The sequence below is a fragment of the Pan troglodytes genome, chromosome 23 (assembly GCF_028858775.2).
Source record: "Pan troglodytes isolate AG18354 chromosome 23, NHGRI_mPanTro3-v2.0_pri, whole genome shotgun sequence".
Lineage (NCBI taxonomy): Eukaryota > Metazoa > Chordata > Mammalia > Primates > Hominidae > Pan > Pan troglodytes.
In genome coordinates this window covers 26,149,267-26,164,473 of record NC_086016.1, presented here as the reverse complement: position 1 = coordinate 26,164,473, position 15,207 = coordinate 26,149,267, and the positions used below count along the sequence as shown (strand labels likewise).

General features: G+C 58.7%; 1 protein-coding gene across 1 annotated transcript; it reads right to left on the bottom strand.

The window, feature by feature from the left end:
* Positions 1–7,241: 7,241 nt before the first annotated feature.
* SUSD2 (sushi domain containing 2) lies at positions 7,242–14,925 on the bottom strand. The gene is made up of 15 exons (XM_016939814.4): positions 14,767–14,925; positions 13,095–13,305; positions 12,716–12,867; positions 12,059–12,226; positions 11,421–11,595; positions 11,066–11,267; positions 10,790–10,875; positions 10,432–10,700; positions 10,203–10,346; positions 9,947–10,105; positions 8,912–9,160; positions 8,519–8,791; positions 8,213–8,389; positions 8,021–8,123; positions 7,242–7,936 (listed from the first exon to the last, which is right to left on the bottom strand). Exons 1-15 carry the CDS (start codon positions 14,840–14,842, stop codon positions 7,912–7,914), a joined length of 2,469 nt encoding a protein of 822 aa, XP_016795303.3. The 5' UTR covers positions 14,843–14,925; the 3' UTR covers positions 7,242–7,911.
* Between the last annotated feature and the right edge of the window lie 282 nt (positions 14,926–15,207).

Sequence of the window (15,207 nt, the reverse complement as noted above, 5' to 3'; positions counted from 1 at the left end):
CTTGCTCTGTTGCCTGGGCTGGAGTGCAGTGGTGCCATCACGGCTCACTGCAGTCTCAACCTCCAGGGCTCCAATGATCCTCTTGCCTCAGTCTCCCGAGTAGCTGGGACTACAGGTGCATGCTGCCATGGCTAAATGTGTGTGTGTGTGTGTGTGTGTGTGTGTGTAGACAGGCTCCACTATGTTGCCCAGACTGGTCTCGAACTCCTGGCCTCAAGTGATCCTCTTGCCTCAGCCTCCCAAAGTGCTAGGATTACAGATGTGAGCCACTGCTCCTTGCCTGGCTGGTTACTGTTGAACTATAGAGTATGAGTTATTGCTGGGGCTCAGAAACTGATACCCCAAAATACAGCACTGAACTGAAGAAGAAGCCACAAGGTCTCTCTGACCTCTCCCTGCCTCTGTGTCAATCTGTCAGCCAGAGCTCAGGATGAAGTTGTTTTCTGAAGTTCCTTATCTGCCTGAAGTCTGGACCTGCCAAAGAAGAAAACAATGAGCTCTGGTCCCTCCTGTGAGTCTTCCTTAACTGAACTCCTATCACAGGAAGAAAGACTGAAATCTGTCAGCACACCTGGACAGACTTGTCACAATCTACTGTTTGCTCTTCAGGCCCAACAGACTTTGTCCCAGGGCATTGTATGGTTTCCTTGTGTGTTTTATTGTATTTAATTTTATTTTTTGAGATGGAGTTTCACTCTGTCGCCCAGGCTGGAGTGCAGTTGTGCAATCTCGACTCACTGCAACCTCTGCCTCCCGGATTCAAGTGATTATCCTGCCTCAGCCTCCCGAGTAGCTGGGATTATAGGCGCTCGCCACCACGCCCAGCTAATTTTTGTATTTTTAGTAGAGATGGGGTTTCACCATATTGGCCAGGATGGTCTCTATCTCTGGATCTCATAATCTGCCTGCCTCGCCCTCCTGAAGTGCTGGGATTATAGGCATGAGCCACGTGGCCCAGCCCATTGTATGTTCTTTTTTTTTTTTTTAATTATACTTTAAGTTTTAGGGTACATCTGCACAATGTGCAGGTTAGTTACATATGTATACATGTGCCATGCTGGTGCGCTGCACCCACTAACTCGTCATCTAGCATTAGGTATATCTCCCAATGCTATCCCTCCCCCCTCCCCCCACCCCACAACAGTCACCAGAGTGTGATGTTCCCCTTCCTGTGTCCATGTGTTCTCATTGTTCAATTCCCACCTATGAGTGAGAATATGCAGTGTTTGGTTTTTTGTTCTTGCAATAGTTTACTGAGAATGATGATTTCCAATTTCATCCGTGTCCCTACAAAGGACATGAACTCATCATTTTTTATGGCTGCATAGTATTCCATGGTGTATATGTGCCACATTTTCTTAATCCAGTCTATCATTGTTGGACATTTGGGTTAGTTCCAAGTCTTTGCTATTGTGAATAATGCCGCAATAAACATACGTGTGCATGTGTCTTTATAGCAGCATGATTTATAGTCCTTTGGGTATATACCCAGTAATGGGATGGCTGGGTCAAATGGTATTTCTAGTTCTAGATCCCTGAGGAATCGCCACACTGACTCACAGTGGTTGAACTAGTTTACAGTCCCACCAACAGTGTAAAAGTGTTCCTATTTCTCCACATCCTCTCCAGCACCTGTTGTTTCCTGACTTTTTAATGATCGCCATTCTAACTGGTGTGAGATGGTATCTCATTGTGGTTTTGATTTGCATTTCTCTGATGGCCAGTGATGGTGAGCATTTTTTCATGTGTTTTTTGGCTGCATAAATGTCTTCTTTTGAGAAGTGTCTGTTCATGTCCTTCGCCCACTTTTTGATGGGGTTGTTTGTTTTTTTCTTGTAAATTTGTTTGAGTTCACTGTAGATTCTGGATATTAGCCCTTTGTCAGATGAGTAGGTTGCGAAAATTTTCTCCCATTTTGTAGGTTGCCTGTTCACTCTGATGGTAGTTTCTTTTGCTGTGCAGAAGCTCTTTAGTTTAATTAGATCCCATTTGCCAATTTTGGCTTTTGTTGCCATTGCTTTTGGTGTTTTAGACATGAAGTCTATGTCCTGAATGGTATTGCCTAGGTTTTCTTCTAGGGTTTTTATGGTTTTAGGTCGAACGTTTAAGTCTTTAATCCATCTTGAATTGATTTTTGTATAAGGTGTAAGGAAAGCATCCAGTTTCAGCTTTCTACATACGGCTAGCCAGTTTTCCCAGCACCATTTATTAAATAGGGAATCCTTTCCCCATTGCTTTTCTCAGGTTTGTCAAAGATCAGATAGTTGTAGACATGTGGCGTTATTCTGAGGACTCTGTTCGCTATCTATGACAAACCCACAGCCAATATAATACTGAATGGGCAAAACCTGGAAGCATTCCCTTTGAAAACTGGCACAAGACAGGGATGCCCTCTCTCACCACTCCTATTCAACATAGTGTTGGAAGTTCTGGCCAGGGCAATTAGGCAGGAGAAGGAAATAAAGGGTATTCAATTAGGAAAAGAGGAAGTCAAATTGTCCCTGTTTGCAGATGACATGATTGTATATCTAGAAAACCCCATTGTCTCAGCCCAAAATCTCCTTAAGCTGATAAGCAACTTCAGCAAAGTCTCAGGATACAAAATCAATGTACAAAAATCACAAGCATTCTTATACACCAACAACAGACAGAGAGCCAAATCATGAGTGAACTCCCATTCACAATTGCTACAAAGAGATTAAAATACCTAGGAATCCAACTTACAAGGGATGTGAAGGACCTCTTCAAGGACAACTACAAACCACTGCTCAATGAAATAAAAGAGGATACAAACAAATGGAAGAACATTCCTTGCTCATGGGTAGGAAGAATCAATATCATGAAAATGGCCATACTGCCCAAGGTAATTTACAGATTCAATGCCATCCCCATCAAGCTACCAATGACTTTCTTCACAAAATTGGAAAAAACTACTTTAAAGTTCATATGGAACCAAAAAAGAGCCCGCATCGCCAAGTCAATCCTAAGACAAAAGAACAAAGCTGGAGGCATCACACTACCTGACTTCAAACTATACTACAAGGCTACAGTAACCAAAACAGCATGGTACTGGTACCAAAACAGAGATATAGATCAATGGAACAGAACAGAGCCATTGTATGTTCTTTAAGCCCATGAAATCTTCCCCACCCAGGCCAGGGGCAGTGGCTCATGTCTGTAATCCCAGCACTTTGGGAGGCCAAGGCACAAGGATCATCTGAGGTCAAGAGTTCAAGACCAGCCTGGCCAACATGGTGAAACCCCATCTCTACTAAAGTAAATACAAAAATTAGCTGGGTGTGGTGGTGGGCGCCTGTGGTCCCAGCTACTAGGGAGGCTGAGGCAGGAAAATAGCTTGAACCTGGGAGGCGGAGGTTGCAGTGACCCGAGATTGCACCATTGCACTTCAGCCTAGGGACAGACGGAGACTCTGTCTCAAAAAAAGAGAAAAAAAAATCCTCCCCACCCCAAATCATGTACTGTCCTCTTGAAATCATCCACACTCCCTATCTCCTGCTAGCCCTGGGGTGATCAAGTGCCTGCTGTGGCCCATCAGGAGACGCCTCTCCTCAGGGTCCAGTGCTGCCGAGGAGGAGGGAGTGGCCAGTGTAGTGCGTTGTAGGAGTGGGAAGTCAGGGGGGGCTTCCTGGAGGAGTCTGGCTCCAGCTGAGTATCAAAGGAGAGATTCCCATCGCCCTTTCCCCTAAGAAGCAGGGTATATCAGCATCTTTATCCCACTGGGATATTTGGCAATGACTCTGTGATTCTCCCCCAACGCATGCTAATAACTTGGTACACCTTGTTTTCCAATTAATCTGCCTTTTGTGAGTTGATTTTTCCTTGAACTTTCAGAGGGTAAAGGGGAAGTTTTCCCTTGGCCCCTACATTATGGTGTCCAGCATATGACATTTTATGGCTACTTGACATCGGTTAGTCTAGAACCCACCTAGCAAGTGGCGTCAAGGTGGGAGTGAGGCGTGACTGCTGTGACACCCCATCACATTTCAGTGCCTCTCTGGGCCTGATAACTAAAGGGGGCTCTCGTTCCTCAGAAAGAAATTTCTTTTTGGTCGGGCGCAGTGGATCATGCCTGTAATCCCAGCACTTAGGGAGGCCGAGGCAGGAGGATTGCTTGACCCCAGGAGTTCAAGACCAGCCTGAGCTTGCCTGTGGCCCCAGCTACTTGTGAGGCTGAGGCAGGAGGATCACCTCGGCCTGGGAGGTTGAGGCGGCAATGAGCTATGATCGCACCACTGCACTCCAGCCTGGGTGACAGAGTGAGACCCTGTCTCACAGAAGAAAAGTTTCTTTCCCATCTCAGCACCAACTAACTGCTTCAACAAATGGTCCCTGAAACATATTAAGGCTTAATCACAAAAGAAGTTTATTTCCTGGTCCTGGAAGAGTAGTGGGTGGGTGATCAGGTCAGCAGGGACTTGGTTGGCATGGCTTCCAAAGTCAGTCATCCTCACATCCTTGCAACAAAGGGAGCTGGTGAAAGCCTGAAGGGGTGCCTATGGGAAGCCACACTCCTCCACGATGCCTCCCTGACTTCCCATTCCTACAGTGCGCTGCACCGACCCCCCCGCCTCCTCCTTGGCAGCATTGGACCCTGAGGACAGGGGTGTCCTGATGGGCCTAGCAGAGGTCTGGCCCACAGCAGGCACTCGGCCACCCTGGGGCTTGCAGAAGGAAGCAGCTTGGCAGAAGGGGTCCCTTGCTCCCCAGCTGTGCCTGTACTGTACTGTACCGAGTCAGAGCCCTCCCTGGCCCCCAGATCAGCCGCACCCACTGTGCTCAGCCAACAGGAGACCCAGTGGGAGGCTGGAGGGCAGGGGGCACAGAGAAGCCGGGCTTCCCTACTCTAGCCAGCAGGGGACCTGCAGCTGGGCTGTCACCTCTGTGACTCCCCTTGGCCCACAGGCCTGCGTGACGCCCACTTCCACGGGGATCTGGGCCTGGCTCCCATAGCACACTCCTTCCTCCCTTTGCCCTTCTGCCCAAGGTGGGTCTTAGGATCCTGCTGGGACCTCATCGGCTCCTGTTTGACCCCCCCAGCTCTCTCATCACCTGTGTCTCCAAAGCCCTGGATTACCATCTGCCCCACTCTGACTGGTACCACCACGATGGTACCGGCCATTGGGTGACTCTGATACTCCATCATTTCAACCCTACTGTAAGCCACCCGCAAGCTCCCATGGCTGCCCGTCCTGCAAGCCCTGGGCTGCTATTTGGGAGACCATCTCCCTGAGGCAGCGGTCCCTGCCTTTGATGTCTCTAGAGAGTCTGCACCGGCTCCAGGCCTTCCGCCTTTGCACAGGCCCTGTCTCTATCTCTTTTGGGCCCCAGGAAAAGCCCCTGGCAGGTGGTGGGGCTTCCCAGCCTGGCCTGCCCCTGGCACTGGGAACATCTGATGTCTGGGACTGGGGCCACAGACAGGGCACCCTTTCTCCTGCTGGAAAGGGGAGGTGGGGTTGCAGACCAAGGGCCCATCCTGGAGGGAGACTGGTGGGGGTGGGGGAGCCCGAGGCAGGCCACACTTTGCTCTTAGGATGAAATCTAAATGCCTTGGCCTGGCAGGGGAGGCCTTGGCTGGCCCCCACCCCGGTCATTCCGCAGACATGACTGCACTTCTCTTTCTCTGAGCCTTTGCATAGACTGCTCCTCTACCCAGAACCCCTGTCCATCCAGAACCCCTGTCCAACCAATCAGAGCTCTGAGAATCCAACCTGTTTCTTGACCTCAGTTCGGGGGCTGCTCTTGTCTGGGACACCCTCTAGAGGACCTGATGAGCTGCCAAGCTGCCCCTGCCGCTCTTGGGCCCCCTGAAAACCTGTGCCCGTTCCCTCATGTCCAGGCCTTGACCCGGAAACTGACCTCTCACCCACTGACACGTGGCCGGCCCAGGCCTGGCGTGGCACAGGGGTGTGCTGGGGATTCAGACAGTGGGAGGGGAGCCCTGCCTTACCTCATCTGTAGGGAGGAAAGTACCTGCCCAGCCCGCCAAGGGGCTGACCCTCAGCCCCACCATGCCTGGAGGTGCAAACCCAGGAGAATGGGGAAGCAACGGAGTGAGCTCTAGAAAGACAGAAGGCCAGACCCCATTCCCCTCTGCTAGCCTCCCGCCACCCCTGCCCTGCAACCCTCTCAGCTCGGTTCCCGCACACGTGCCCCATCATGCACATTCACCTCCTCCAGGAAGGCCTCAGATGAGACATGTCTCTGCCTCCCCAGCTCTCCCATTCACCAAGGGCAAGGCTGAGCAGGTGAGAGGCCTGGACTCCCACCCCATGGTCAGTGCCCGCCGAATGACCTGGGGAGACCTGTGCAACCTCTTCAACACTCCTGAGATGCGGGGATGACCCAGGTGCGGGGAGGCGGAGGGGCGGGCTGTGCGCAGACCTTGGCTGCGGTTGTGACCAAGTCGGCTGACCCAGCTGCAGGGCAGGGCTGACTGCCCTCCCAACCTCCCGCCACCCAGGCTGCTGTTCCTATCCTCTGCTGCCCCCATATGGCCACTCCCAGCGCTGCAGGTCACACTGAGGCGGCTCAACTCCCCACCCCGTGTTCTCTACCTGGCCCCCAACTTCCAGCCTCACCCTCTCCAGCACTTTCTCTGAGACCTAAGGGGCAAACCCGACCAATGCTACCCTGCCTGAGTCCCCATTCGGGACCCTCTCCACAAAGGTTGATGGGCCCTGGTCATCCTCCAGCTGCCTCCGGGTCTGTGCCTCCATGCCGGGCCCCACAGGAAGTGCCGACGAAGAGCTGCTCAGGTGGGCCACAGTGGCCTGAGGCCTGGGCTCTGTGCCCAGATTCTGGACATTCCTGGGCTAAGGAGCCTGGGCGCTGGTCTCCTGAGGACTTGGAGCTGATCCTGCCAGTGACTGCGCCCAGCCAAGGAGCCGAGGCTGCAGGGCAGTGCTTGCCAGAGCGCGCCAGGACATGGTGAGGGGGTGGCACCTCTGCTGAGGGAGGGGTTGTCCTTTTCCATCTCCTGAGCGGCCCAAGTGAGCCCTGTGCTGTGTTGGCGGCTTCCCCACCCCACGAGGCGGCCACAGTTCTCCATCCCACTGCACACATGGAGAGAGAGCCTGGGGAGGGAGCATCTCCGGCAACCTCGTGGAGGAAGCAGGCAGGGCTCAGACCTGCCTCACTCTGGATACTGTTGGTGGTGACCCCGGGAGGCGGTCATGGAACTCTCCAGAACCAGGGCGCAGCATGAACACCAGGAGACCAGGGAAGGAAACAAGGCGCTTGTTTTCTCCTTGCACAGGCAGGGAGGGTGTTCCTGAGTGACCTTGCAGAAGAGTTCGAAATTACAAGCCTGGAGTGCCGAGGGAGGTCTCTGCCGCTGGGGGTCTCGCTGTCTGCTTTGGGGTTCTGGGGCCTCTCCTCACCCCATCTGGGGTCCCAGAGTGGGCCCAGGGGTCCAGGAACCAAGGCAGCACTGCACTGGTGCCCGCACGGTCCGGGAGCAGGCCTCCGTAGATCAGGGGTCAGGGGCCCCGGCATCAGGCTCTGGGGAGTGAGGTATTGGAATCTGAGGCTCAGGGGTCAGGGGCCCCGGCGTCAGGCTCTAGGGAGTGAGCTATTGGAATCTGAGGCTCAGGTGTGGGAGTGTCAGGGCTCAGGACACAGGTATTAGAATCCCAGGGTATGAAGTTTCAGGTTTGGGGAATTAGAGCCGTGAGTATTTGGGGAAGAGCACGGAGCGCTGCTAGCACGGGGCTTGGGTGTTGGAACACTGGGCCTCCTGCCTGGGGTCTGAGATGACAGAGTAGGGGGTTAAATGCCCAGGTATCAAGTGTCCAGGTCCCAGGTGTCTGGTCCTGGGGATGCAGGAGTCGCAGGACTGGGCTGCCTGTTCTCAGGAGTCTTGGCCTGGTCCTCACAGCCAAGCTGCTCCCATCAGGGCTGTGCACCCCAGACGTGCCTGCAACAGAAACGCAGTTAGAAGTAGCCTCGGCGGTCCCACCGGCTGTCTCGGGGTCTTGGGAGAGGGGCTGGGGGGTCTCACGTGTTGCCCTTCCTGCGGCGCAGCAGCACATAGACGAGCGCAACCGCCGCCACCACCGCGAGGCCCCCAAAGATGATGCCCAACAGCACCGCGTAGCTGCGTCCTGGTGAGGGAGCGAGTGTCAGTGAGGGGGCTCTCTGGGGTGGTGAGTGGGGACAGGTGCAGGCAGGTGTATGAGCAGAGTGTCCTCACCTGGCTGGCACTTCGGGGTGGGTGAGGACCAGGTGCCGTCAGCCTGGCAGGTGCTGGTCTCTGCCCCGGCCAGGCTGTAGCCGTTGTCACAGTGGAAGTAGATGGTGGAACCCGCCAGGTACCTGTTGCCCTCCTTTTGTCCGTTGGGAGGTGGGGCCAGCCAGCCACAGGACACCACTGGGATGGGGACAGAGTGCAGACAACAGGCCTGAGCTGCCATGCATGCACACATCTGGCCACCCCGGGGGGTCCTGTCCCAGGACAAGGTGCCCACCTCCCCGCCCGCCCCCACCTGCCCACCCTCACCTGGCTGCAGGCTCTGCATGCGACGCTGGTGCAGCTGGTGGGCCACCCGAGTGGCAGTGCCCGTGCTCAGGCTCCCAGTGGCTGCCACATCAAAGTTGCAGAAATGATCGTCCCCACATAGTTTGGCTGCCTCTTGTGCCAGGCTGGGGTTGAGGGTGGTCTCACTGGGGAAGAGGGGCTCGAAGGTGGGGTCGTGCTTGGGTTGGTACAGGAAGTTGTGGACCAGGAACCAGGAGTCGTAGGTGAGCAGGGAGGACGCGTTGTGCACAGTCCCTGGAAGATACATGACCGGGGCCTGGCTGGGCATGGCTCCCTTTGGTCCCCAAGCCCTGCCCGTGCCATGTTTCCAGTACCCCCCACCCCGTCTGCCCCATATACTCCACGGTCACTCACAGTTGGCCCCAAACAGGAACAGCTCCTGGGGACTGGTGCCCGGGGGCAGGACGCGCCCGCTGCGCAGGGTGAAGTCGTCGGTGGGGTCGTTGTTGAGTGTCCCGAGGAGGCCGTGGGTGTGGGTGAGGAACTTCTCAGGCAGCAGGACGGACACACTCAGGAACGGGCCCTGCACGCTGACCTCCAGGCCGGCCCCTGATGCCAGCATGATGGAGACCCTGTCCCCGGCAGCCACCGACAGGAACATTCCTGGGCACAAGGGGGATGCATTAGGGTCACCCGCTGTGAGCATCTTGTCCCCTCCCGCAGCCCCAGGACAGGGTGGTCGGCACCCAGGGGCTGTGGGTGAGAGCACCTGCAGGGGAAGGGAGGGCGTTCCCAGGGCCAATTCTGCTGACCATGACCCTCCGCCACCCCTGCCATGCTTGCGGTGGAACCCCCAGCGGCACCTGAGGTGCAGCCCCTGCGGTGAACCCCCCATGTTGAGATGCACGTGTGGGTCCCTCTGGCCTTGCCTGCAGCAGTCACACCTGCGTGGGCACGTCCCGAGGGTCCTTGAACCCTCAGTGCTGACAGGCCCCTCCCAGGTCCTCACCCATCCCAACCAGGAATCCTTTCATTGACTCAGTTCCCTGAGGCAAGGGGTTCAGATGCGGAGCTACCACTTGCCAGGGGCATCCTTAACCGTGCAGGGCTGGAGACCTTGCAGTGGCTTTTGAGGACTGAGGGAGTGACAGGAGCACAGGAGTGGCTCTGTGCAGGCCAGCAGTGAATGTTACCAGGGTGAGTTCCCCTCCAGAAGGCTGCCGGGATCCTCCGTAGGGAGGACATGTCCCACCGTCACGGCCTCTCGGCTTTTGACCAGGTGGGTACGATGGGGGCACCTCGGTGGGTGTGAAGGCCTGAGGTCGGACCACCCAGGCCTCTAGCCAGGACTGGGAGAGGCATGAAGGCCCAGGGCTTCCCCTCAGTCTCCCCGCAGGAATGGGGAGGAGGTGAGGGCAGCCCGCAGCCTCGCGTGGCTGGACTGCTCACCTTTCAGGTCCATCCAGCTCTGCTCGGTGAAGCTCAGCACCTCCTGGTTCAGCAGCACCTCCAGACCTCCGGTCCTGTTGGCCAGCCTGACTTCCACCACATCTGAGTTGCCCTCCTGGACGGCCACTGCGGTCAGCCCAGTGCCACGGGTCTCCGTGCCTGCGGTGGTGGGAGCAGAACGGGAGCCACTTGGCTCCAGCCTCCCACCTTGGTTCTACCCCATGCCACCCAGAGCAGCCCCTAGCCCTGGCCTCACCGTTGGACATCGTCCCGGGCTGGGCCCGCGCCTGCACCCTCAGGTCGGTCAGCGCTGCCTCCAGCAGCACGTACTCTCCGCGCCCATTGAATGTGAAGTTGGTGCCGTCGAAGGTCACAAAGTGTGGGTCTCCGAAGGCGGAGGCTAGGGTGAGAGTGGAGGGTCACGTGGGGTGCACCCCAGCCCAGCCCGATCTTTCCCAGGGTCTGGGGCACAGGATGGCACCCACCCAGTCTCGGGGGCCGGTAGTTGCGGCAGTCATTGGAGGGCCGCCGTTGCATGTAGCGGGGGCAGTCGGGTGCCCAGAGGCAGCAGTAATAGAAGCTGAGGACATCGTAGAGCCAGTGGGACATGCTGGGCACTCGGGGTGGCGTGCGGAACGGGGGTGCGCCCCAGTCATGGCCGCGGTCGGGAGTGCTGCCGCCACTGGAGTCAGCTGTCAGGAGCTGCGTCCCGTCCGCTGTGTAGCAGCACTGCTGACCTGAGCCGTACCGGAGGCTGCAGGAGCCAGTGAGTCAGGGCCAGGCCACTGTTGGGAGCCCACCCCTGACCCCAATCCCCATCCCGGCCCCAGTCTGGGGGCTCACCTGGCCTGCACAGAACGCACACAGTGCACGGCCCCGGGGTGGTAGGTGCACACGCTGCCCTGCTCCATGTCACAGCCGTAGTCCGTCTGCAGAGCAGCAGATGGCTGTCACCCAGTGGCCTCGGGTTCTGTCATCCCCTCCCTGAGGCCAACCCTGCAGGGGCCCTGAGACCCCAGCCCCACCCTCCAGGACACCTCTGTCTGCCTCCCCTGGTGCTGTCCTCAGTGGGGAGGCTAACCCCTCACCCCCTCTCCTGGGCCCTGATGGGAGGCTCACGAAGAAGCGGCCGGAGTCAGCCCGGGCCTGGGTCAGGGTGCAGGGGCAGTCCGGCAGCTCCTCCAGGAAGTTGGGCAGCTGATCCTCCAGCTCCTCCCAGGCCTGGCACTGAGTTCGTGCCCAGGCCACAGGGTCCTCTCGGAAGTCATCGCTCAGGTGCCAGGCCAGTGCATGGTCGTTGGTCCAGAGCGCCTGCACGTCCCTGTGGAGGTGATGATGCTGGAGCTGGGCCAGCCCACACCACCCCATGGTCGCCCCACTCTCCCCACCCCCAGCCTGGGCTGCCCAGGCAAGCATGATGGGCCTCAGGCGGCGAGGCCCTCCAGCCATCACCTGCACCTCCATGCCTTCTTACTTCTGCCCTGCGTAATTTTTGCTGTCGATGATCCGAAGTGCACCCACTCGCCATCTCTGGTAGCTGGGAGGAGCAGGTTTTGGGGTGAAGGTGAAAGAGCCGGAGTTGGGGATGTGTGTGGCCAGGGGGTACAGGTACGACCACTTTGCAGTCCACTCCTGTGAGTAGGGCATTCCTGAGGGAGAGGATGCCTGGTTAGCCCTGGGGTTCCTTCGAGGCCTGGCCCCAGGCCTTGCCACCTACAGCAGCCTGACAGATGGGTGGATGGACCGCCAGGCGGTCCCCTTAGGAGGGGCTGTTCTAGCAGGGACCCCGGCTTGGGTGACCATCACCTCCTGCCACACTCCAGGATCCCTGTCCCTGCTGGAAGCCAGGCCCAGGGCCATGCCAGCCGTGCAGGGGTTCCTCATGAGCCTCCTCCCTGGGAGCCAGGCCCCATGAGCTGCCCCCTCCCACCTGCCTGACCCCCCTGACCTGCACTTCCCTCCATCCGAATCCTCAATCTCCGCCTGGAATTCCCTTCCCTCCTCAACCCCACCTGGAAACTCCCCTCCTCCTCCCACACAGCTGGGACCCCCTTTCTCCCCCTCTGGAGGCCCAAAGCTCTGGATGCCACCCCAGCCCTCAGCTGGCCTCACCTGTCTCCTCGTAGCCCCACAGTTCGATGGTGATGGTCTGCGTGGGCAGCGACTTGACATGCCAGGTCAGGCTGAGGTTGCCTGAGGTGTTGGCAGTGCCGTAGTATTGCCAACGCGTCTCATTCACCAACTCGCTCTTCTCCATCATTGACACTTTGTTGGGGTGCACTGGGCAGGGGAGGTGAGGGGTGAGTGAGGGCCTGGGCCCAGGGAAGCAGGGAGGAGGCCCTGAGGCTTCAAGGGCTGTGGGAGCCTCCAGGGCCAATGCATGGCAGCAGCTGGGTGATGGTCTCTCTGGCCCGCACAGCAGAAAAGGACGCTGAGGCCGGAGAGGCAGGGGCCTGCCCTCCCTCCACTGCCCACGCCTCTAGCCTCCACCTGGCTTCTCCCCTGCCCTGGCATGGCGGAGCTCAGTGGATAGGCACTGGCCCACCTCTCTAGGGACCCCTGCAGCTCCCACTCACTCTGGGCTGGGACCGTGGTCTGGATGCCAGGGAGTGGAAAGGAGCTGAAGGAACTCTCGCAGGCGGGCAGGCCTCCCAAGGGACTGGTTCAGCCAGAGAGGCAGGGCACGGACGGGCCAAGTCTCGGTGTGCATAGATTAGCGCTGGGGAAAGTCCCCGTGGGGGCAGGCTGTGGGCAGGGAGGAGGGCTCACCAGCCAGCCAGGTGCCCGCACGAGGGAAGGAGTGGCCGTTGTCCAGTGACACAGTGAAGGGGATGCGGCCGCTCTCATAGAGCAGAGGTGACACACAGTGCACTTGCCCGGAGGAGTCCACATGGCCGAGGGTCTGGATGCTGTCCTTAAACCTGTGGGCGTGGTGGTGGTGGGAGGGGCTGGGTCATTGCAGGCTGAGCCTCTCAATGGTCTGGGCCCCCAACCTCCCTGGGGAACCCAACCAGCCAGCTGTCCCTGTGCCCTCCTGCCTGTCCGGGGTCCGAGGGGCTCCACTCAGCCAGTCAGTGGGTCTGAGCCCTCAGCATGCACAGGGATGGGGGCGTGGGGCCCCAGTGCCCGGCCTCCTGGGCCTCCCAACCTGCAGATCACACTGGCGTCTGTGGGGCTGGACATCTTGAAGTGCCGCACCACAAAGTCCTTGCCGCCCATCATGGAGCCTGAGTAGGGCAATATCTCCAGGCAGAAGTCCCGGAAATCCAAGCAGCAGGTGCCAAGGCCAGAGCACGTCGGGTGGCAGGAACATGGCCCGTCCAGGGCGCCACAGCGCATGGAGCAGCTCTCTTGGGCATCTGGAGGAGAGGATGCTGAGGGCCTGGCCCGGCGGGTGCTGGACTGGCTGCCCCATGTGCAGGGCCTGTCTGTTTCTCCCACAACCCATTAGACAGCAGCATCCCCAGGAGAATGCTGACCAGGAACTGCACAGGCCACCACGTGGACACGGTAGAAAGCCACAGGGCCCGTGGGGATGGGATGAATCTTAGCACAGACCATCTGGCTGTTGCCCTGACTGACAGGCTAGAATGCAGCGAGAAGAGGCAAAAAGCTGCATCCGCTCAGCCCTGCGGGTCAGGAGAAGCCCCTGGGCACGACTGCCCTTCAGCCACCAAGTCCTCTATCCCACAGGCAGGGGTCCTCAGTGGGCCACGGTAGCCAGAGCCCTCGACCTCTCTTGGCTCCCCAGGGTGTCTGTGGTCAGCACGCCTTCTGGGGGCCCTGAAGCCTGCAGAAGAACCCCTCTTGCTTGCCTGGACTGGGGTGGGGGATATGGCTGCCAAGAGTCTCATTTGAGGCCTGGTAGGGAATGGTGCAGGGTCTGAACGTGACACTTCTCGCTCTCCCAGGGGCTGCAATTGAGACCCCAAAGACAGCTCTGCCCTCAGGGCAGAAGGCCAGGGCCGCTCCCCTCCTTTCTGGGGAGAGGAGGGACATTTCAAGCAGGGGTCCCAGCAGTGGGGAAAGGGAAGTGGGGGTGCACACCACAAGGGGCTGTGGGCACCGGGCCCAAAACTTCTCCTGTGGGCCATAAGACCGGTGGGCAAGGCCATATTTCCAGGGGCTGGCATGAAGGAAGGGTTGCAGGGAGGGACTGGGGCGGGTGCATGCACCCAGGCTGGAATCGCACTTCCCTGGCCCTTCCCCGTCCCCCATCAAAAGAGGCCAGTCGAGGGCCAGGCCTGGGCCTGAGCCACCCTGCTGGCCCCACTTCACCAAGTGCAGTGCCTGGCACTTAAAAGCAACAATAAATATGTATTGGCCAAGGATTTGGTGGCGCACAGGGGTCGGGGGAGGAGGCCGAGAGATGCTTGCAAGTGAGCTAAGTGGTGGCAGGAGGGTCGATGGGAAATGGGGTGGGGGGCGGGGGGCAGCCTGGGGCCAGTGTCCTGGTTCTGGAGTTCGGGGCCTTCCCTAGACTTTCCTGGATTCAGCCCCACCCTGATGAGGACCCACAATCCTGGCTCCCCCTCCGTGATCCCGCCCTGTCAGGGCTGGGGACACAGGCGGAGGCCTCTGCTGGTCTCCCCCGCCTCCCTCCTAGCTACCAGCAGGTTTAGGGTGGGCCCGGCTCAGACCTCCCATCCCCATGGGCTGCCCCTCCACATGGACCCTCAGAATTTCTTCCCATCACCCCTAGCACAGCCACAGATGGCCTGACAGATGGACAGAGGCTGAGCCCAGAGGGATGTCAGCCCAGGCCTGGCTGCAGACAGATGGACAGACAGACGGGGGCACAGAAGGGCAGGGAGGCATACCTGCTGTGGGTCCGGGGCCCGGGCCGGGGGCTGTCGCCAGCAGCAGCAGGGCCCAGGGCAGGAGGGCTGGCTTCATGGTGCAGCCTGTGTCTGCAGCCAGCAGTGCAGTGGCTCCGAGGCGAGGCGGCCAGACAAGCTCACTCCCTGCTGGCCTGGCCCCGCCCGCCCTGCACTCTGCGGCACCGCCCCGCCCCGCCCCTCCCCGCCCCTCCCCACCCAGTCCCCTCTCAAAGTCCACAGGTGCCTGCGTGGACCAGCAAGGCCCAAGTTGCCCCGTTAGCACATTCCTGGCCCGCAGGCCTGGGTCGGCCCTGGGACCCTGTGGGAGGGTGAGGAGGCCGGAGCCTCCAGCTGCAGGACCTTTGGCAGGCGATGAGCCGGATGTCCAGAGGCCGAAGCTCAGACCCTGGGTCCCAGCCCCGCCTTGCATGCAGGGCGAGC

Excerpts from the sequence above, each read along its gene's own strand:
- SUSD2 (XM_016939814.4), bottom strand. The coding sequence starts at position 14,842 with ATGAAGCCAGCCCTCCTGCCCTGGGCCCTGCTGCTGCTGGCGACAGCC. Across the intron at positions 13,306-14,766 it reads GGGCCCCGGACCCACAGCAG|ATGCCCAAGAGAGCTGCTCC; the intron begins GTATGCCTCCCT and ends CCTCTCCTCCAG. Across the intron at positions 10,701-10,789 it reads GTGCGTTCTGTGCAGGCCAG|CCTCCGGTACGGCTCAGGTC; the intron begins GTGAGCCCCCAG and ends TGGCTCCTGCAG.